The 24380-nt window shown below is 37.4% G+C and overlaps 2 protein-coding genes across 2 annotated transcripts; one reads left to right on the top strand and one right to left on the bottom strand.

Annotated features, from left to right (window-relative positions):
• The first annotated feature begins 10253 nt into the window (after positions 1-10253).
• Positions 10254-15923, top strand: sbspon (somatomedin B and thrombospondin type 1 domain containing). Its single transcript, XM_084747577.1, has 5 exons — positions 10254-10856; positions 12913-13107; positions 13795-13873; positions 14431-14607; positions 15504-15923. Exons 1-5 carry the CDS (start codon positions 10631-10633, stop codon positions 15619-15621), a joined length of 795 nt encoding a protein of 264 aa, XP_084603703.1. The 5' UTR covers positions 10254-10630; the 3' UTR covers positions 15622-15923.
• A 255-nt stretch (positions 15924-16178) lies between these two features.
• terf1 (telomeric repeat binding factor (NIMA-interacting) 1) lies at positions 16179-24051 on the bottom strand. The gene is made up of 10 exons (XM_084747578.1): positions 23816-24051; positions 22210-22305; positions 19593-19720; positions 19244-19330; positions 18989-19138; positions 17478-17587; positions 17342-17368; positions 17079-17170; positions 16802-16881; positions 16179-16681 (listed from the first exon to the last, which is right to left on the bottom strand). The coding sequence occupies exons 1-10, from the start codon at positions 23997-23999 to the stop codon at positions 16520-16522; spliced, it is 1116 nt and encodes a 371-aa protein (XP_084603704.1). The 5' UTR covers positions 24000-24051; the 3' UTR covers positions 16179-16519.
• Between the last annotated feature and the right edge of the window lie 329 nt (positions 24052-24380).

The raw sequence follows: 24380 nt of genomic DNA on the forward strand, positions 1-24380 counted from the left end.
TATGTATGTATGCATGGTAATATGTATGTATGTATGCTCATATGTATGTATGTATGTATTTATGCTCATATGTATGCATGCATGGTCATAAGTATGTATGTATGTATGTATGTATGTATGTATGCATGTATGTATACTCATATGTATGTATGCTCATATGTATGTATGTATGTATGTATGTATGTATGTATGTATGTATGTATGTATGCTCATATGTATGTATGTATGCATGGTCACATGTATGTATGTATGTATGTATGTAAGTATGTATGCATGTATAGTCATATGTATGTATGAATGTATGTATGGTCATATCACTCTATGGTACACATTATGATGCCAGTGAGGGAAATGTGTTTTTATGTCTCAAAATAGACTAAATAAACATAATCTGAAGAAATTTTATTTTTATTTTTATTTCTGGAAGTTTTTGGGGTTCGTTCCCTGTAGGCAACATTGTACCATAATGGTGCGTAAGTGAAAAAGAACGTTCCTTTTCCAATTTGAACATTGTTTATTTCATAAACATATGCAAAAATATTCAATAACATGAAGAAGTCACAATTCATTTTAAATTTTAAATTAAAAAGAATTATAAAAAGAATTTATATATATATGTATGTATGTATGTATGTATGTATGGTCATATGTATGTATGTATGGTCATATGTATGTATGTATGCTCATATGTATGTATGCATAGTCATATGTATGTATGTCTGCTCATATGTATGTATGCATTGTCATATGTATGTATGTATTCTCATATGTATGTATGTATGTATGTATGTATGGTCATATGTATATATGCTAATATGTATGTATGCTCATATGTATGTATGTATGTATGTATGTATGTATGTATGGTCACATGTATGTATGTATGCATGGTCATATGTATGTATGTATGTATGCATGTATGCATGTATGCTCATATGTATGTATGTATATATGTATGTATGTATGTATGTATGTATGCATGGTCATATATATGACCATATGTATGTATGTATGTGTGTATGTATGCATGGTCATATGAATGTATGGTCATATGTATGTATGTATGCTCATATGTATGTATGCATAGTCATATGTATGTATGTATGCTCATATGTATGTATGTATGTATGGTCATATGTATATATGCTAATATGTATGTATGCTCATATGTATGTATGGTCACATGTATGTATGTATGCATGGTCATATGTATGTTTGTATGTATGCATGTATGCTCATATGTATTTATGTATGTATGTATGTATGCATGGTCATATGTATGACCATATGTATGTATGTATGTATGTATGTATGTATGTATGTATGGTCATATGTATGCATGTATGGTCATAAGTATCTATGTATGTATGTATGTAGGTATGTATGTATGTATGCTCATATGTATGTATGTATGTATGCATGGTCATATGTATGTATGTATGTATGTATGTATGTATGGTCATATGTATGTATGTTTGTATGCATGGTCATATGTTTGGCCATATGTATGAATGTATGATCATATGTATGTATGCTCATATGTATGTACGTATGTATGTATGTATGCTCATATGTATGTATGTATGTATTTATGCTCATATGTATGTATGTATGTATGCTCATATGTATGTATGTATGTATGTATGCATGTATGCTCATATGTATGTATGTATGTATGTATGTATGTATGTATGTATGCATGTATGCTCATATGTATGTATGTATGTATGTATGTATGTATGTATGCATGGTCATATGTATGACCATATGTATGTATGTATGTCTGTATGTATGTATGGTCATATGAATGTATGTATGGTCATATGTATGTATGGTCATATGTATGTATGTATGTATGTATGTATGGTCATATGTATGCATGTATGGTCATAAGTAGCTATGTATGTATGTATGTATGTATGTATGTATGTATGTATGTATGCTCATATGTATGTATGTATGTATGCATGGTCATATGTATGTATGGTCATGTGTATGTATGTATGTATGTATGTATGTATGGTCATATGTATGTATGTTTGTCTGCATGGTCATATGTTTGGCCATATGTATGAATGTATGATCATATGTATGTATGCTCATATGTATGTACGTATGTATGTATGTATGCTCATATGCATGTATGTATGTATTTATGCTCATCTGTATGCATGTATGGTCATAAGTATGTATGTATGTATGTATGTATGTATGTATGTATAGTCATATGTATGTATGTATGCATGGTCATATATATGTATGGTCATATGTATGTATGTATGTATGGTCATATGTATGTATGTATGTATGTATATATGTATGTATGTATGTATGCTCATATGTATGTATGTATGTATGTATGCATGTATGTATGTATGTATGTATGCTCATATGTATGTATGTATGCATGGTCACATGTATGTATGTATGTATGTATGTATGTATGCATGTATAGTCATATGTATGTATGTATGTATGTATGTATGGTCATATCCCTCTATGGTACACATTATGATGCCAGTGAGGGAAATGTGTTTTTATGTCTGAAAATAGACTAAATAAACATAATCTGAAGAAATTTTATTTTTATTTTTATTTTTGGAATTTTTTGGGGTTCGTTCCCTGTAGGCAACATTGTACCATAATGGTGCATAAGTGAAAAAGAACGTTCCTTTTCCAATTTGAACATTGTTTATTTCATAAACATATGCAAAAATATTCAATAACATCAAGAAGTCACAATTCATTTTAAATTTTAAATTAAAATGAATTTTAAAAAGAATTTTAAAAGTTTCTTGGCTAAATGTTGCCTGTAGGCAACATTGTACCATTTAGGAACAACCCATTGAAATAAATGTGTAAAGTATAAAACTTTAAACTACTTAAATCAACAAAGATAACCATTACCATAACCATTTGAAAAACAAAAACAACAAATTCCAGTGTTTGATCATCACTGCTTCATTCCAGTGCATGTTTTGTGTCAGTCCCCTGTGTCTTTCCTGACATGTGTTGCCATCACTTGTGGTGTTGCTGCTCAGTGCTTATGGAACTCCATGAAGCAGTTTTTTTCAGGAGTGAAGCACAGGCAGGTGACACATTTTGTGCACTGTGATTTCACTCTACCCTTACATCCAGGGTATCTGCATCTGCCCTTTTTCTCCACCCAAATAGGCCAGTGGTCAGTGTTGTGTTTGCTATAGTGATTCCATAATGGTTCACTGTTGCAGGCAACATTGCAACTTTCCATGATGGCACGTTGTTGCCTCAGGGCAACAGCTGCATTTTAACACGTATCCACTATTAAATTAGTAAATAAGTTGCATGAAACTATCAAAACTTAAAGTTTACTCACCTATTAGTGTGAAGACATTTTTTTCCAGGTGGAAAAGGGACAAAAAATAACTTTTTGAGTCTTTTTTTTGCAGCAAGATAGCAGAGCTGTCTCCTTAGAAAAAGCCCGCCAAGAAGGGTTTCAAAATCGCTTCCTGGAGGTCATGTGACAACTTAAAGCATTGTTAATGGTTCCCTATGGTTTTACCTCTTTTTTAAAGTATCGCATCATTTAAAGGGATGCATTGTGGAGATGTGACAGGCCAAAAATGGGTTTGTTGCCTGAGGGCAACATGGTACCATAGAGGGTTAACACTCTGGGCTTAGGCACTACACTCTGCAGCTGGATATCGGATATCCTCACAAACAGACCCCAGACAGTGACTGTGGTCACACTAACCAGAGCACCTCAGGGCAGTGTGGTCGGCCCCCTCCTGTTTACACTGCACACCCATGACTGCGGTCCCCCACATGGAGAGAACTTTGCTGTGAAGTTTGTGGGTGACACCTCCATCGTCTGCTTCAGATACAGAGGTATCCATTGTCACACCACCAGACTTGAAGAGCAGCGTCTTTCCTCAGGCTGTGAGTCTGCTCACTTTGTCCTTAGCACTCCACCATGCAAAATAGTATTTCTGTGATTTATTATTTAGCCAACCAATCTACTGTAAGCCTATATAATTTTAACATTGTTTTTGTGAACTAGAACTTTAATATTGCACAACTGTATAACAATAAATAAATGCACATTGTACCTTGTATTGTTTGAGGTAAATTCTTTGAGGAAATTTGAGTGTTTTTCACCTGGATTCACCTGTTCAGCCTCACTTATCTGTTTCCCAGATCGACCTCAGCTTGAGTACAGTGTTCTGATGACACAAGCCAAGTCAAACATCCAGCTTCTCCACTCTTTAAATAATGACTCATATGCTTTACTGTGTGTCACGGCCAGGTACATCATTCACAAGAAAAAAACAGATAAAAAACTTTCAGACATTCTCAAAAGCCACCACACAGACAAATGCACACTTACATGTTACACACAAAGCACTGAAACTCTGTTACACATGAATAGGTAATGTTAAACATACCCTAACGCACACACCAAATGTATAGATGTGCACATGGACAGAGGAAGTAGGAGACAGCTGAGTAGTAAATAGTGGACAAAGGCTTCCATTCATGAGACAGAAACTGACTGTACTCAACAGAAGGAAACAAACTCAGACTTATTAGTTGAGTCTTTAATTAAATGTTGAGTTAAATTTTTGAGGTCATGTCATATTACGTTTTGGCTTATATATTAGATTTTGAACATCAGTATGAAAGTGAAGAAATGTGACAGGTCAAAAAGTCAGGAATGAAAGTGGATATATCATTAAGACTGGGCTGCACCAGCAAAGATTAATGTAATCTAAGATTAGTTCTAATCAGTTTAGCAAACTGGGTTTAAAATGAGTAAATCCAGATTTGAAATTGAGCAGAGCTCTAATATCAGTTTAGTAAATCCAAGTTTGGCTATTTAAACTGAATTTAAAATGATTTTAATTAATATGGAGATGCTTGCTTATCCAAATTAAATTAAATAAATTTAGGTTGAGGGTAATTGGGTTGAGTTTGTTCCAATTTGTCTTATTTTAAAGGTTAAACCTCCACAGGTGTTTAAGGTAAATACTGGATCATTACAGTGGATTTTCAGGTTTATGTGTAACAGAACTAAATTTATTTAAATTGAGAGTTAAAACTAAACTAAGGTTTAAACAGAGGTTTAAATGGAAAATGTCTTAATTTTCATTTGGCTCAAATGTTTTCTGCAACATAAAGTTGAACCATGCTTTAATCGAGTGTAAAAATAAAACAGTGTTGGTGCAACCTCCTTGAAGAACTGAAGTGAACCACATATTTACATTTTTATTTGTTAATATCAAAATATTGAGGCCTTTTGTGCATTCGGGTTCTTACAACACACTATTATATAAAAAGCAAAATTATGCCTGTGCATGTGTGAGAAATACAGAGTGGGTGTTGTCCTGGCCAGAGGTGACATCATCAGTGCACCTTTACAACACACGGCATGATGAAAAGGTGGATCCTAACATTTGTCAACAAATGGTTTTGAAACTATAGCAACCCGGGTCAGTGGTTTCCATGGGAACAGCCACAGTTTGCATTCCCCACCTAGGCGAGATGGAGCTAGGATACACCATGTTGTCTCCTTGACGCCCAACACAAGAAGTGGTGGTACGCACACTCTCATTCCTAGCTAAATCCAATCAATCTCTCTCCACGTCTCTCACCATCTATCTATTGTATTTATCAAATAAATTTAAAGCGTTAGTACACAGTCTCTAAAGTTTGAAAAAGTTTAATTTTAAACATGTTAGGATTATGCTTGAATTTAAATATACTCCCTGAAATGTGCATTTTTTTCATCTGCACAATCCTTCAGGTAAACTACACTGTAAATGTGTCATTGGTCTGTGACAGGGCAGCTTGTGACAGAGTCTGAAGACCATAAACAGACACAGTTACAGGTCTCTGTCTTGAGACACATTAACAAGGACTTAATCTCCTTTCCTCTCCACTCACATACACTAAGAAAACTCCGGGCAGGTTGTGTTACTGCAGGAAGGCTGATTGTCTTTGACAAGTGCACAGTAAGGGCAGGAGGTCCAGGGTTGGGGGCCTGTCAGATGTAAAACACACATGCTTTGATGTGCACTTCCAACGTGCTGGAGCCATAGCAAACTGATGCAGCTGTTAAGTCTTGCATCAGTGAACAGATCAAATCAGCACTGGAAAATGCAATGTGTGTGTGTTAGTGACATTTCAGGGATATCCCATTCTTTTCTCTCAACATAAAGCGTTACTGGACTCACACTTGCAAAATTGGACATCATTTGGAAAACAGACTCCTTTCAAAAATTTTTGAAAATAAATTTTGTTTGACTTTTTACAACCCCGGTGCCAAAAAAAAAAAAAAAAATTGGGATGCTGTGGAAAACAGAAATAAAAACAGAATGTATTGATCTCTTTAACCTATATTCAATTACATATAATACAAAGAATATATATTAATGTTCAAATTGATAAACTTGATTGCTTTTGTAAATATAGTCTCATTCTGAATATAATGTCTACAGCACTTTTCCAATAAAGTTGGGACAGGGACATGTTAACCCCTGTCTTAAAATACCTTTTCAACACATGACACTCAGTAAGCATTTGGGAACTAAGGACACTTATATTGAAATTTTGAAAGGGAAATTCTTTCTCATTCTTGCTTGATATACGAGTTCAGTTGCTCAAGAGTCTGGGTTCTTTGTTTTGTCTCTATTTTGCGTTGCATAATATACCACACATTTTTAATGGGAGACAGATCTGGACTGCAGGCAGGTCAGTCTTCTATCTATCATGTACAGAATGTGTCTCGGCATTGTCTTGCTGAAATAAGCAGCAGCGTCGCTGAAGATGTTAGCATGTATTGCTCCAAAACCTGTACCTTTCAACATCAATGTTGCCTTACCCATGATGCCATGAGCACAAACACAACTCTGTACCGTCACAGATTCTGTCTGGTCCTTTTCCTTTTTAGTCCATAGGATACACTGTCCATTATTTCCAGAAACAATTTGCTTACAGTGTTTTCAAAAGTGTTCCTGAACCCATGTAGTAATATACTTTATATAAGCTTGTTGTTTTTTTAAATTAACAAACAATAAATCTTTGTACTGTATTCAAATGATAAATACAAAAATGATATGCAAATCATTGTATTCTACTTTTATTTACATTTTACTTTGTGTCCCAACTTTTTTGTACGAGAAAGCATAAAACATAAGATGTTACTACAGGGATTATATATCATATGAAACTATTTTTAATATGTGTAGATTAAAATGTCTAAAACAGAGTATTACTTCAGAGGTCAGTCTGGGTTCAACCTGCTCAAGCTTTAATATACTCTGATTCAGACACATGCTCCTGAGTGATGATTATGGTGAAGATGAAGGCTATTACTGTCTCTTGACCTACCTGCTTATGGCGAGAAGAAGAATCAAAGGACCCAAACAGACCCCCCTCTGCTCTCCGCAAGCTGTTTTTCAAGACAAAGTATCCAGATTATTACAAATATCTGCTCCTTCTATAGCAGTAGGCATAAGGAGGCCTCATTCCCCGCTAATGCTCCCTGCTGAGGCCTCATTTGTTTCCCATGAAATGAAGAAGGAACTGCTCAAATAAAAAGCTGACCCGCTCGAGTTCACAACATTGTCAGACATTCAGGCTCCTTGAGCAAACAGAGCTGTGAAAAATGGTGCTCTGCAAAATGATGTCTAATTTTTCCTACAATTCACATGCATGAAGATTTATCAGTTATTGAAAAGTTTCCTTTTGAACACTGGGTTTGCAGTGATCTGGCAAATGTCTTTTCGCATCATGTGAATGTGGAGTAAAAACAGGGCAAAGTAGCACGGGATGTTATTAACTTTTATACAGTATATTGAAATTCTCACAGAAGAATTCATAAAGACATCATCTCAGTTTCACTCAGGGCAGAAAATCTAATATTCCTCTTAATCAATCATCTGTCAGTGACAAGCCCCACCTTAATGAGATAAAACAATTAGCCTGGCTAAGGTTATAACAGACATGCCTCGACAGAATTACAGTATATGAACTTAATCTGTCATCTACCGTTCGCCTGCACTGTATGTCAAGAGTTATAAATTAAGGACACACCCTGGTTTGCAAATAATGTACAGTGGAGCTCCAGCTCCCTGATTCACAGACCTGCACCACGACTGAAACTGAATTCACCTGATACACGCATGATGTCGCTCTGCAGGTCAACAATGCATTCTTAAAGAAATACCGTAGATGCTTATTTGTTTTAATGCCGCTCAAATTTACAAACAGGGGGAAACAGCTAGTCTGGCTCTGTCCTGAGGTTAAAAGTTTTGCTTAGCAGCACCTCTAGCGCTAATGTGTAGACTAATGTGTTGGATTTGGTGGCATCCAGTGGTGAGCTTGCAGACTGCGTACTCCTTGTGTCACCCTCCCCATTCAAATGTCTAGTAGAATCTGTGGTGGCTGTAAAACTTGCGAAAAACGTGAAGAACTGCATCTAGAGCCACGGTTTGGTTTTGTGTGTTCCCTGCTAAAGATGGCAGTGCAGCATTGTGATGTCCGTGGAATATATGTGGATATAAACAGCTCGTTCTAAGATAATGAAAACACAACGGTTCTTATTTTCAGGAGATTATATGGTAACACCGTATAATAAGGGTGCAAAGCAATGCTTACCTAATGCACGTCTCATGATGATTCAATGCATGAATTAATGCAGGATGTATCAAGAATTCCTGTTGCTCACTATTAACAAACGATAAAGTCTCTCTGGATTTATGTGAAGAGTTCACACTTAATAGATCATCAGTAAAGGAATGTTAATTCACAGTTACTTCATACATGAATTGATTTGCATCAAATTAGCTGGATTTCAGTTACATAAAGGTTTTGCTCAGTTTCTGAACTGTACCTGTTCTCTCAGAAATATGAAGCTGTTTTTGATCAAACTGGTTGTCTGATGTAAACATTTACATAATAAACATAAATACAGTTACACAAACTTTTGAGTAATTAAAATCCAGCTAATTTGATGCCTATCAATTAAAACATTCCTTAACTGATGATCCATTAAGTGTGAACTAATCACATAAAGTGAAAGTAAACTGGTCATTTGTTAATTTGACATGAGTTCATGATACATAATACTTGCATCAATTCATGTATTAAATCATCATGAGACATGCATTAGTTAATTATCACTTAAGTATATGACTTGTGCCCTTATTTTAAAGTGTTACCAATTATACACTATTGAAAACATGCTGAATATTATATTTAATTTCTGCCATATTCTGCCCATAAACCCACATAAATCTTACACACTGGAACTCCATTCTGTGTAAATACTGCAGTATAAAAACAACAGGTTGTAGCTTTACATGAGATTATGTGCTGGACTAATTCTGGGCCAGGATATATTTATTATTGAGCTTTAGTGGAGTTGGTAGGTGGATTTTTAAAAACCCTGTCCTTATGCTAACCTGAAGAAGTGGCCTTCACATTTAATGTACAGATATGAAACGTATTGATCTTCTCATCAAACTCTCAGCAAGAAAGCAAAAAAAAAGAAAAGAAGCTAACCTGGTTTGTTTGGTCTCGTACACACCACACACCATTCTGCCAGAGGTTTCACATTATTCCACAGATAAACAGGAGGCGGTGATGCGCCAAACAGCAATGGGTCAGCAAAGGCAGGAAAGAAGAAGACTGCAAGCTAGTAAACATGGATGTAAACAATGCAAGTTCACTTTTAAAAAAATGAAACTGCAAATGTGTTATGAGGAAAGAAATGCATTAAACACATTTATAGGCCCCAAGGATTTACACAATGCTTTCTGGTGAGTAATGCTGAATGCTGGTGAGTAATAGTTTGCTCAACAGAAAACTCCACAGGGCACCTTTAACTAATCAAATAAAGGAACAATGTATAACATAAAAAAAACATGTCTTAAGTGTTGAATTTCTGGTAGATTATAGTAACAATAGTAAGAGAATGAGAAGGGGGTGAGGTGAGAACCAAAGGGTGGCTTTACAACACTCAGCGGGCCCCCTGGCACAATTGTCTGGAGACCTGCCAACTGCTCACATTCCTCCTTTTCTTTTGGGACTCGGAGGTCTGGGGTGGCAGAGACTGGCAGATCAGGGTCACAGTAATTCTGCAGGGAAAGGGAAAGAAAGAAAAACTGTAAACAACAATAACACAGGTGAGGAAGAGGCTGGAGAGAGAGGCAAAACAGTCCAAACTCAGCCCTCCCTTGCCCTCGTTGTCTCCTCCCTTGTGCGATCGACTGAAGGGAGGCGCTCAGCTGGGAGCAGTGAGAGACAGACACCGGCTCTGAGGGGAGAGGCCACAACATGAGGGACATGGGAGTCTGATCAGAGCTGGAATGGGGTTTTCTGTGCTGTAGGTTTGTCTGCAGACCTGTTTCTGGAAGGAAACAGAGGGGCTGGACACAGGAGACGGACACAGGAATTCCAGGTCACAAGGGCTCCTGTGGCAGAGCACAGTCTTGGCTGGCTTGGGCTGCGCTGGTATTCCAACCTCTCTCTCTCATGGCCATGAGTATGACAGACATAGAGTAGGGCCAGGGAGGGAATAAATACAATTAGAAATAAGAAATTAGACATTAGGTTGTGTTTCACTTCAGGGGTCTGGGCTGACCCCCTTATGATGGGATCCTCTGTGGAGTTTGCCTGTTTGCTGCTGGTGGTTTCTTCTCTTGGAAGGAACAACTTGGTGTCCGGAGGTTGTTCGGGGAAATGCTGCCAGAGCAGAGACCTGAGCTGTTCCACCACTGACTGGAGGATGGACCGAGTGTATGGGACGTGCTTCTGCGACGAGGGCTGCGTCAGGACCAAGGACTGCTGCTTCGACTACTTCACAGAGTGCCCAGGTGAGGGATGAATGGAGGCACCGCTCTGTGTGTGGATGAATCACAAGAGGAGACACTGTTTATTTTTTTTGTACACACCTAAATTTTATGACACCAAGGGGAGATAACCTGTTACATGAGATAACCTGAACTCTTCAGATCTTCTGAATCTGTCTATCAGATAGAAGATAAAGATAGTTGGAGAGGAGAGATTATTTTCAGTACCTGGTTGTTAGTGGGCTGCTTATCACATATCTCTGAAGGTACAGGGATGGATGTGCAGGGATGGATGTGTGTCAAACACTGTAAAAACTGTAAAGACTGTCAAAATAACATGAAAACTTTATGTTAATTTGACACAAACCCTTTACCCTTGTAAGATTGGCATTTTTTATATTATGTTTTTTGAGTTCAGTTTACTAAAATTTACCTAATTAGCCTAATTAGACCAACTAAGCGCACATTCATTGTGAACTTGGCATATATAGATATATGATAGTTGAATAAACAAACAAAAAAAGTTTTAAAAATATGTACTCAATGTTTTCATGTTCATATGATATGGAGTCACTTTCTTAATCAAAAAAACAAATAATTTGTGTTCACTTAATGTAGCAAAAACACAAAAAATTTTTTACAACTGAAGTTGCAGTGACATGTTGAACAAAAGAATGTTTTGCAGTTCCCTCTGTTTCTCATCTCATTTCATTGTACCCACTATTTGGACTTGATCTGATCCATTATCAGTGTCCACGCCCATTACAAACACATTACAAACACTAACAAACCGTAACATTTGCATTTTGCAACATACAATAGCAAACTTAAATTATTTGCAATGCATCATTTATGCAAATGAGAGTCATCTCTCAGCCTCTCAACTGCACATGTGAATGTCACAAGCCAGAATCCCACAGCGCCCCACACTGGTTGAAGGATGTCATTACACAAGCAACATTAAACAAACTACACAAGCTTTCCAGACTGAAGTTCAGTTTCAGCTTCATGTAATCTTACTACTACTCCTACCACCACCACTACTACTAGAGATAATAATAGTCAGAAATAATTAGAAACATAAGAGCGCTAATACCAATTTTGGCAGAGATCCAAATTCAGATATCAGAATTGAATTGGAACTGAAAAAAGGTAGATCAGTACATCTCTAGGACAGGGGCAGCATATTAGCAGACTTCCCAGCATGCACTATGTGAGTGTTAAGACTCTTGTTTATATTTGATAGAAGCTTGTGTCTCTATTACATTTTAAGATTAGGCATCATTATTTGGTTTCATAATAATGAAGACTAATTATTCAACATAAGTTTGGTGAACTTGCATTTTTACGTTGTAACAGTTACAAATGATTTACCGTGCACATTTGTGGTTTGTGCTGTAGTCTTCACCTTCTAACTTGTATTAATACAACTACAACACTTATTTTTCTCTTGTAACATGTGTCATGGCTGTTCCACCCCAAAAGGCAATAATAAGTTCACCAAATAACACAGGCAGCTCTGAGTCTAACCTCATTTCGGCGGACTGGCCCACATAATGGAATTAGTACAAATATTTAAGGAATGTGATTCTGTCAATCAGTTGTAGCAAATACAGTTCCAGTCAAAGAAGTCGAGCGTACCTAATGTGTTATAGGCCGGTAGTTACTAAATCTGCATGCTTAACACATCAAAGCTTGATCATTGAGCCCAGAGAGCAAGTGAAAAGAAAAATCACAGGACTTGGTGATTGACTGGGTTGCTCGCTTGGCATGCTCTCAAACTACTTGTCGTACAGCAGGAGGAAACACTAATTCTACAAGTCACAATCAATGCTTCATTGATCTTCAGTTATTTCCTGAATATTTAGCTCCATTACACTGTTTCACAGGAAAACTGTAATTATACAGTCTGTGAATGCTAGGAAGTTTCACTGTTGTTGTGGCTCTGAAGTGTTACCTCTGCACACACTGTTAACTGAAAGGAGTCAGTGTTAGTGTTAGGTACAAAGTCTGTTGACATTTACCACAGTTTGATTGTTTGTTACCAGAGAGGTAATCCTGTAATAATATTTCCATACAGCCCAAGACTGCGCTGTTAGCGACTGGAGCTTTTGGAGTGGCTGTGCCAAGCCCTGCCAGCCCTCAGTGCGAGTCCGTGTCCGCCAAATAGAGCAGCAGCCCCGCAACAGCGGAGAGCCCTGCCCCAGTGTGGAGCAACGGAGCGGCTGCAGGGAGTACAGAGACCACCAGGGCAGACACTGTGGACACAACTCAGGTACACAAATACATTAACTGGTTTTACTACAGCTACAACTGATCCTTCCTGTGTCCCACCTCTTTTGAAACCTCTGTCAACTTTGTCCTTTGCTGTTTCCAGTACTTAGATATGCTATATTATCTCTATGTTGAAAATAAAACCAAATTCTGCCTTTGTTGGTCCCTTAGGTTGGTTAGCTTATGGGTAGGTTTAGGCATGAGGACTGAAGATTGGGTAGTTTTAGGGTTAGAACATCATTGTAAGCCGATCAGAGGCAGAGTGGGGCAGGTTGTGCCTTTTTCATTTGTAAATTTACATGCAGGTTGCAGTTTTTTTTTCCAAAGATTGCAAAGGCATGTCCCGCTCTACTCTGCCTCAGCCTTATATTCTTACACTAGCACTACCCAATCACACTCCTCATGTCTAAACTGATTTAACCAACAACGAACAAAGGCAACAAATACTAGCCAATCAGAGATAGAGTATGCTGGATAATGCCTTTTCCATAGTAGGATTCGTAATTTAGTGACCTACACCCTCTGTAGAAATAAACAGTTTATTCTAAGGTAACTTAGATTTAGCAACTAAAATAAGGTCTTATGGATATGATATTTCATAAACGCCTCTACATCTTACACTACGGATCTTTAAATAGGCTAAACCTGAACTTACTAACAGAATTACTGAATTGGTTTCTCCTATCAGGTCCTGCATTCATCACCAGCATGGAGTTTGGCAAGGGTAGGCCCAAGCATGACAACTATGGAAACCCCCTAGACCCTGGGTAGGTTTCATATCGTACTCCTATAAAGCCTCTCTAAGTATTCTGAAACTGCACATGACCTCGGGTATCTGTAAATTCTAGAGTTGAAGAGTTCATGAATGCTGTCAGGGGTTAACTTCATTTTAACGTTATGCTGCATGTAACCCAAACCATTTGGAAAAAAAGATAACCTTTTCTCAAATCTGCATGAGCTACCAGTAGGTGTTTGCTCACCTGGATGTCTGTCTACAAACTATTATATGTAGCAATGCTGAGAGAGACTGCCCACAACCCTTTGAAATCAAACACTCGGGAGTTTAATAAGGACTGTCACATGAAAAGCACACGCACAAAGGGTCTAGATGACAGTAGGTGAGTTACAGTGTGCAACCTACAGTGTACCCACTGGCTGAAAGATTGTTTTTCCACTTTTCATAATGGGTTTGTCCATAGTACTAGGAAATTATTACATAGTTCTTTTAGTGCAGCGATGAAGCAAATTATCCCAATGCGTTTAGTCCTTGATTCATTTGTCCCAATATCCCAGAGTTGACTGACCCTGCCTCGACTGCCCTCAGGTTCTGTATGGAGTTCACGCTGGAGTCCCGGACACCCCACTGTACAGTGGAGAACCGGCCACACACACACTGGATGCGCTACATAACAGAAGGCTTTAAAGTGTGTGTGGCGTGTGAACCTCCCGCCATGCGAAACAATAGTGGCAGCTGCCAAGGAGACGGTCAGGAATCAGACAAGTAAGAAGTTATGAATCTTTAAATGCATGTTGTCTGAGTTATGTTTAAGGGCGAATATTTGTACATGTGGGTCCAGGTTTGTGAAAATTAGATTATTGAAAATAAGTTTTGGAATTATGTCACCCTTCTCTTGAATATAAGAGAACTAGGTGGCATAAGGCTTAAGTTGCTCAAAATGCCAAAAAAAAAAAAAAAGGAAAAAGAGCAAATTTACAAAACTCAACTGCAATGTCTCTTCCCAGAAATCCTGACAGTTACTCAAGATAATCCACAGGCCTTGTGAGCAGTTTCATGAGCTATTAGTTTCTGTCATCCGCCAACCAAGCGTGTATCTACTAATGGATGAGAGACTTGCGCTTGTGACAATAAAAAAAAAAAAAAAAGCTCCAACAAGAAACTGCTCACACCGAGGCCTATGGATTATCTTGAGTAATCGTGTCATGATTTCTGGAAAGAGACACTGCTGTTGAGTTTTCCAAATGAATTCTTCTTTGGTACATTGAGTATCACAAGCCGAGGTTTTATCTAAGTGCATTGATATTCGAGAGAGGACACCTCCACAACTGCAACTCACACCAAAATAATCTAGGTGGATAACTAGAATTACATGTAAGAGGAAAACATGTTCCTTTAAAACATTTTTATACATACATTTAAGTCTGTCTATGTAGATGATATTTAGAATCAAGTAAAAATAATCTTAACTCTTCACCTATTTTGGACAAATCTGAGCAGGACAAGTTCTAACCGCCATCTGCTTTTAAACTTCAAATGCCCTTGAGCAAAGCAACATATCCACTAAATATTGACCTCTTGTACTACAAACTTCTGAATGTCAAACTAGGCACGTGGTGGCGTGAAAACCATAAATATTTGGGTCTGTGACTGTGTTGCAGAGACGCTGTGCTCCGCTGGCAGGCGGTGGGGAACCATCAGTGCAGCGGGACATGGAAGAAGATCCAGAGAACCCAGCAGTGCGACTGTCCACCACAACACAGCTTCGTCTTCATCTGATCCAAACCAAGCAGCACCACAGAACAACGCTCTGATCTGGTGTCCACAATAACATTTCACAGCCAAGCTTCACTCGACAGTGGAACTTCAAACTGTTCAGATCACATGCCTCAACACTAAGAGACTTAAGACTCGAGGGCGCTGCGTTGCAAATATGTCGCTATTAAATATGCTACACACCAATATAAAAGCACGTTCAACTCACTATGCATACTTCCACTGTTGTGTAACTCTGCAGCCCTGTGTAAATTGTACAGTATTTCACCTTTGTCTAGTACACATTAAGCACCTATCAAAATTGATTTTGCATTCCTTTATTGAAACAAGACACTGTATTCATATTTTAACAATTTGCTGGTAAAAAAATATTTAACTTAATATTACATTTGTATTGTGATTATGCATTGAAAAAGAAAAAAGATGGCATGAAATGTTCCCTATCAGGGAGCAACACAAATGACACAATTCATTGTTCTGTGTTGAGTGCCCTCTGGTGGTTAGGGTTGATATTTCCCTAGTGCAAACAGCAACAACAAAACACAACACACCTACAACATAAAGGAACAATTTCAACACTTTAGCCAGTAGGTTGAACTGGTAAAATAGCTGATCCAATGTTTTATTCACAAACAAACAGCTACACTGTACAAATCAGAGGGACACATTCTGTAACAGAAAAGTACCCTGTCATAAAAGAGCCCAATTTATTATTGTGTTGAGTGCCCTCTAGTGGAATATTTTGTTGGTGCAAACAAAACATAACATCAAAAACATAAATTAACATCTTAAAAAATTAAGCTACTGGCTGGAAAAAGATTAAAATGACAAACCAGCGAAGTCATTCTTATTTACAGGTAAATTTGTTGCATTGTACAAATGAGAGAACCGCTCTCCCTCTTCAGCCAACTTCATGTGCCCTCATTAGGACTCTCCAGCGGTCTTTGAGCATGGTGCCGCTGCGTCCTTCAAAGTCGTAATCCATTAATATGCGTGACCACTTCCCCATGCCGTGACGTTTGACACCCTCCTTGAGGTATTTGTCCAGCTGCGGTGTCCATTTCTAAAAAGAAAAAAAGGTACAACATAAATGCCACTGTCACTCAAATGAAAGGTGCCATTTAAGTGATGCATCATATATTCACTTGATTTGGGATGAATTAACGTCTGTGATTTAACTTACCTCACGTGGTTTTCTTGATATTGATTTCGTCTCATTCTTCAGGGTGTCCACTGAGTTCTCAGATGTTCTCTGAGATAACTCTGGGGGTTGGAGACTGAACATTTTCTTTTGCTTTTGTTCACACTCTGAAATATGTATGAAAAATGTTGTAAAGGAGGATATATTTCTACATTTGATAGAAACTGATTGATTGAAATTGAACTATTGTTACATCAGATCAAAGAAAAAATTTTGTTTTTCACAGAACTACTGAAGACAGAGGGAAAGCTGAGCTTACCAGTCTCTGTTTTGACAGAGACAAAGGGCTTCTTGCATGTATCAGGTTTCCAAACATCAGTCATTTTAGTTGACAGTAGTTTCCGTTTTGTTCTGTGGAAGTGTAATACAGAGTGACAGAATGATTTGTTACCCTACATATACCCCATATCTAGTGTTGAGGACAGCTCGCTGAATTTCTACCCAAAGAGAGAGAGCAAAAGCCAAAAAAATGTTTATTATTATTATTATTATTATTATATTTGAACACTCATGTCTACTAACCTCAAACACATAGTGTTCTCCTTTTCCCTATAAGACATAAATGTACAGAACATTGTTCAATTACAGAACAGAAATGAACTGTGTGTGTGTGTTCAAAATATATACAGCTGGGGAGGTGTTAAAGGTCATTTCCTACTTTTTAACCACTGGTGACTCGTTGGCTGTTAATGACAGGGCGCTGTCCTGTGTCACCGCGTCCTCAAAGCCCTCCACGTTCTGTGATGACTGGACCACTTTTGTGGCAGCCTGATAGATGGTGAGGCAGGCAGAAACACACAGACCAACATAAATTATGTTCCTAAATATTACCTTTTCATACTCTTCCAAAACAATTAACTTTCAGGTTTAAATATTGCTTTAATGTGAAAGCAAAACTAATGAGGCCTGTCATTACAACACCCTTCAAAGCTTGACCTTGGTCAGCGGACTCCATGTAAATCATACTCGAAACTTTAATGAATAAGCGAGTCTGTTAGACCCTGAGGAGGGCTCTGCTGAATGTAGCAGTTTGCCCTTCCAACTAATTTTGATGACAAATTGTCAATTAACTGTGACTGATAATGTCACATCAGCACCTTCAGTTGGTCAAAGCAGCATTACTCAGAAGGACGAGTGGGAGCAGATCTGAACAGGTCAGCGCGCAAGATCAACAAGATTTATCGAGTAGCAAAATTTGTTTGTTAAACCTTGCTGTTAGCTGGAGCGAGACATAGAACACCTTATGCGTTAAATCATTGAAGAAACTCACCACCTCACAAACAGCTGAGCAGCAAAAACCTGACTATTCTTTTCACACTTGCTTTGGATTAAAAGTACATAAAGATTTGGAGCAACAAATCTGCCATACTGCCATCCAGATGATGTCTTTTTCAGGGATGTCCCTACATATTTCAGCAAGACAATGTCAAGACACATTCTGAAGATGTTACAACAGAGTGGCTGCGTAATAAAAGAGTGAAGACTGACCTGCCTGCAGTCCAGACCTTTCTCCCACTGAAAATGTGTGGTGCATTATAAAGAGCAAAATAAGACAATTGAGAGCTTGGACTGTTAAGCACCTGAAGCTGAATATCAAGCAAGAATGGGAAAGAATTTCACTTTAAAAACTGCAACAATTAGTGTCCTCAGTTCCCAAACACTTCCTGAGTGTTGTTAAGAGAAAGGGTGATGTAACACTGTGGTAAACACACCACTGTCCAAACTTTTTGGAACAAGTTGCAGGTATCAGTTTCAAAATGTCTCATATGTATAGTGTTTAATCGAATATAGGTGAAAAAGAATTTGCAAATCATTGCATTCTGTTCGCAGTGTCCATATATTTGACGTTTATGGTCAGTGCCCTGCGCCAAGACGGACTTTTTTGCACACCTATTCTAATTCCTTATTTTTCAGACATACAGAGTTGATCCTTAATTTTACATTGGCATTAGTCTTGCGGCCATATAAACCAGACATAATGTTGATTCTCATCGTGAAAAGACTGAATAAATCTTAACAATTTTCCAAGTGTAAGACTTGTGGTTTGCTTTTTATACACTTTTCTGCAAACTAAGAAACCTTAAGTGTGATTCAAATAAAATGTGTATTTTTGAATGTTAAAAACAACACATACAAACAACAGCAGACTGGAGTCAAGAGGTCATGTACCTTGAGAAGGTAGTCAGAGGGGTCCTTCTCCAAGTAGGCATCCAAGAAAGACTGCACAGTCTCCAGCAGGCGGTTGAAGCTGAAGCTCACAAACAATGGGTGGTATGTTTCCTTCTGTGTCACTATTCTCTTCAGCTTAACCCCCACATTCTGTTGAAAAGCATTGGTTGTTGAACATTAAAATCATTCTACACCGACAAATGTTCCAGCATTGACCCTGTACTTTAGAAAAGAGACAATGTTGGACATACAGACCTGTGGGAATCCATGGTTATTCTCTAACCACTTGAGCGCAAAGGAGGCAGAAGATCTTTGGCCTTTCTCCATGCACACAGCCACAGACTAGGGAGAGGTAAAAACCAGATACTAACACTCAAATTAAGGACAAAGATATCTGTGAAACATTAGGACTTTAACCTAACTTTAACCTCTTGATATCTCCAAAAATACTTGTAAATCTGAAGAGAACAGAGTGGAGAGCGCTGCTAGGTCTTTCTCTTGATAGCATACATTACTCTGAAATCACTCAACAGCAAAATATATCTAAAGCCATATCTGGGCATTCTCCGTTCCCATGTACATAATAAATAATCTGTAGGATTACCTGGACAACCAAGAGGATGTTAATGGTTTTGAACAAGCTTTTGTCTGCTACGGTGTCCTCCAATTTTGACCATATTTTGGTGGCTGACATCAGAGGCGTCACACGGGCATCCTCTTCAAACTGAGTATCTGGGGGGAAAACAAACGGTGTATAAAACCGTAAGAACAGGCCTTTGAGAGTTTTTGTGAGTGTTTGTACTTACAGTAAATGTGCATGCAGAATTAAGGAACACAGGATACATTTTTAAACAATGATTGATAAACAATTGAAGTTACTTCTCAGATAGTACACTTGTTCTAACAAACTAAACTGGGTCATCAAAACATCGTCTCCATATCTCTGATATCTGTGCAGTTTTACATGAGGATTAAGCTCAGCTGGGATCAGATTCAGATGGTAAACATCTTCAGGCATAAACTGTAAACAGAACCCCCAAATAAACACTTTTTGCTCATATAAATTATTTGTTAAAAGAGTAGCTTATGACTTTTGTATGTATTGCAAATGTTTTTGTTTGAATGACAAAGCTTGAACAACAAATGGCTTTAGGGACTCTTCTTCATGGAGTGGGTGCAAAATGAAAACGAGGACTGAAAAAGGTCAGAGAACAGGTTCACAAACACATACAGTGCCTATAAAAAGTATTCACCCCTTTGGATGTTTCCCCCTTTTATTGCTTTTAAAAATTGAATCATGGTCAATATAATTGGGCTCTTTAATGTCAAAGTGAAAACAGGTTTCTACAGAGTAATGTTAATTAAATAATATGTCATGTAAAATAAGTGACTGCATAAATACTCACCCCCTTAAAGTCAGTATTTAGTAGATGCACCTCTGGCTGCAATCACAGCACTGAATCTGTGTGGATAGATTTCAGTCAGGCTTGCACATCTGGACACTGCAACTTTACTTCATTCTTCTTTGCAAAACTGCTCAAGCTCTGTCAGGTTGCATGGGGATCGGGCGTGAACAGACCTTTTCAAGTCCAGCCACAAATTCTCTATTGGATTGAGGTCTGGGCTTTGACTCTCCACTCGCCACTCCAGAACGGTGACTGGAGAAAAACCCAGGCAACAGTTGTTGTCTCTCCCATCTCAGCTGCTGAAGCTTTTAACTCCTTCAGAGTAGTCATAGGTGTCTTGGTGGTCTCCCTCACTAGTCTCCTTCTTGCACAGTCACTAAGTCTGTGAAGACGGCCTGCTCCAGGCACATTTACACATGTGCCATATTCCTTCCATTTCTTAATGATGGATTTAACTGAACTCCAGGGGACGTTCAGTGACTTGGAATTTTTTTTTATATCCATCCCCTGACTTATACTTTTCAATAACTTTTTCTCAGAGTTGCTTGAAGGGTTCCTTTGTCTTCATGGTGTAACTGTAGCCAGGAATACTGATGAACCAGTGACTGGACCTTCTGGATATAGGTGTCTTTATACTACAATCACTTAAGACACATTCACTGCACTCAAGTGCTCTCCATTTCACTTTAAAGGGGGTGAATATTTATGCAGTCACTTATTTTACATTATATATTTTAAATTAATTGACATTAGTTTGTAGAAATCTGTTTTCTCTTTGACATTAAAGAGTTTTTTGTCCAAAAAAAAGCCAAATTATATTGACCATGATCCCATTTATAAAAGCAATAAAAAGGGCAAACATTTGAGGGGGTGAGCACTTTACTTCTTTATGGGCACTATACCTTTGCTGTTACAGTGCACATAAAATTATCTGCATTTGCACAATATGCTTGAAGCAGCTGTCGATGTATATGAACTGGGCGATACGATATATTTTGCCAAATGATCAGCAGGATTAAAAATGCAAAACACCATAAAGCACTTTCTCTCATGGCAGTTGAGAGAAAACTGACTCACACATTGGACATTGATGTTTCACCAAGCAGAGGAAGGAAAAAACACAGTGCATAACATAATACTAGTATAGGATTAATTTAAGATAGTAATGTGTCTGCTGTACGTGACACCATAACATACTGTAGATCAGTGTTTCCTAAAGATTAATAGATTAATTGCTGAGGCTGGATTGGCTGAACTAAGTTAACATCTTATTTTTGCTTCAGAGTTTGAACTGTTAAAGCTAAGTTTTGTTGTACTATAGGACAGGACACAGTAAGTTTGGTTGGTAGTTTTCTTTTTTTCCTGAGGGAAGGGAGGGTCAAAAGGCAAAGGTTTAAAAGTCACGGTTCGTTATTAAACACAATGGTTGCAAAAGGTCAGCCTTTGCTTTTTATTTTCTCCAATATGACCTACCTTTGGTGTGAATATAATAAAGTATGATTATTTACGGTGGAGAGAGGGCAATGCATTTCCCTCAGAGAGGCTAAATGAAAAATATGTGTAGCTCCGGGGAGGAGCTACTGGATAATAAAAAACAAAACAAAAACAAAGTCACACCCCAGCCACCACTCCCCTCTGATAAATAATAGCCCCTTATAATCCCAAGATGCTGCTGCTATGCTGTGAGTTTTATGGTATGTGGTTATGGTTTTACGTAGAAGTGCCCTAACAGTATCACTGCACAGAGAAAACATGCAGATGTAGAGAGATGTACAACAGGGAGGCCTAATTCAGCTTCTGACGGCAACAACTTACCCAACTGTTTTCCATGCATGACTCGAGTGAGGAAGGCACATATCAGCGTTTTCTTGGTATGATGTTTTCCTCTCAGAGATGGACTCTGACAAATGGCTGAAAAACCAAAGATAAGCATATTCATAAAAACAGTCTTAAGAAGCTTTACAGAGATGTGATTAGAAAGTTTCTGTAATGTAAAAGATTAAACGTTTCACTTTTTCATCATTACTAATACAGCCAATTTTAAAGCAGATATCAGGGGTAAAATGATCATTTTTTGTTCATTAAGATAATAATGATTAATAGACTTGTGTTATTGTAGCTGTAGGAACTCACAATTTACTGTAGCTACTCAAGTTTGGCCACAGCATGGAGGCTAGAAACGGCTGTGTTTTAATCTAGAAATGTCCTGAAAAATTACCCCTTAATATTAATGGCATTATGTCTTTGCATAATTTAAATCTCTTCTCATGCAGTTTTATGTCTACACTGGGCCTCAATTCAGCAGTCTTTGTACTATATATTCTTAGAGGTTGTGTATGTTGCAGGATATTATAGTTTTATATGCTTAATTAGTTTTTGCTTTTATCTCATTTTTAATTTTTGTATTGTTTAAAAATGTTTAGTTTTAGTTAGATTTAATTTCTATTTATTATAATATGGGGATATTTGCAGTGATCGAAAGAGTACTGTTACTTTACTGTCTGCAATATTAGTCAATTACAAGTCAGACTACTGGTATTAAAAACCACTCAAGTAAAGGTAAAAAGTACTCTTCTCAAAAATTATTTAGAGAATTCAGTTCTTTTTAAACATTGATATTTAATGCATTATTAATTACACATTCAATCAAAAGGACTTTCTGTTTCTCTAAATCTTCAGTCTAAGCAGCAGCAGGTTTTTTTTAATCCATATGTTTTCACTGGCTCATATCCTTACTAGTAACAAACATGCTTGAATAATTCTTTTATTTATTTTTATTATTTTTATTATTCAGATTGTACACTAGTAACTATGTAGATTACATAATGTCATGCATACTTAAGTACAAGTAAAATTACAAACTAAAATACTCATAAAAGTACAATCACCCCAAATTGACCTAATTACAGTAATTTGAGGTTTGAGGTTTTGTATTTAATTACTTCCACCCCTGGGTATTTGACTGGGGCAAGATGTAAGAAGTTCAGAATAGGAATAATTTAATTTATTATTATTTAAATTTTATTTAACTAACATGTTTATTCACACCGAGTTTTCAGTATAGTTTTAGTTAGCTAGTACAGAATTAACTGAGGAAGTTGGCACCTCGCGGAAATCCTAGTATCATTATTAACCCCTGTGTCTGCTATGTTATTTCAGATCTATATGCCTAAAGTGAAAAAGGGATATTCTGATTCCGGTTGTTTATCAGATTGCATTTTCAGTTTGTCTTACTTACCTTTATAGTTTACGTTTACAGCTGTATTTTACGACGTTGTTTCTGTTTTGTCTATTTGTGCACACAATGCATTAAAGTTAATTCACGTTCACGAATTTAAAAAACTTTAATCACTGTAAAAAGTAAAAGTTCACCAAGGTAAAGTTAACCACGTTAACGTTTCGTTAGCTGTTCATAACTTACCCTCCAAAGTCGACAGCGTTTCACTGAATTCTTCAAGTTTTCCTTCCTTGAATCTCCGACAAAGACTCACAAACATGAAGTCAAACGTCCACCCAGTAACGACAGCGGTAACACGGGAGAAACACACACTTTCATCGGTATCGCTCGCTTCTGTGGAGCTTTTATTGTCAATTTCAGGCTCCATGTTTACAAGTTACGGTTTGGTTCTTCTTCTGAAAATAGTTCCTTGATTTCCGCGCGCTTTGGTCTTTTGTTGTTTTTGTCGATCGATGGTTAGGTGGCGCCCCCGGGTGGTTAGGAGGAGTAACTACAACATTTTGTAGTAAATGGCATTATACTAGATAGATAGATAGATAGATAGATAGATAGATAGATAGATAGATTTTTTTGGTTTGGACTGCATTAGAAGTTGGTATTTTGGGGGATTTTGGATTGTAGAGATTCATGTGAACAAAAGTGGTAGTGTTTCCTGTCATAACCACAAAATATAATGTCAAAAGTAAAATTGTGGAAATAAAAAAAAAAATCCTCCCCTGCTTTTTTATACGGTCTAATGTACAACTCA

This window comes from Lutjanus erythropterus, chromosome 21 (assembly GCF_056507025.1).
Source record: "Lutjanus erythropterus isolate fLutEry1 chromosome 21, fLutEry1.hap2, whole genome shotgun sequence".
Lineage (NCBI taxonomy): Eukaryota > Metazoa > Chordata > Actinopteri > Lutjaniformes > Lutjanidae > Lutjanus > Lutjanus erythropterus.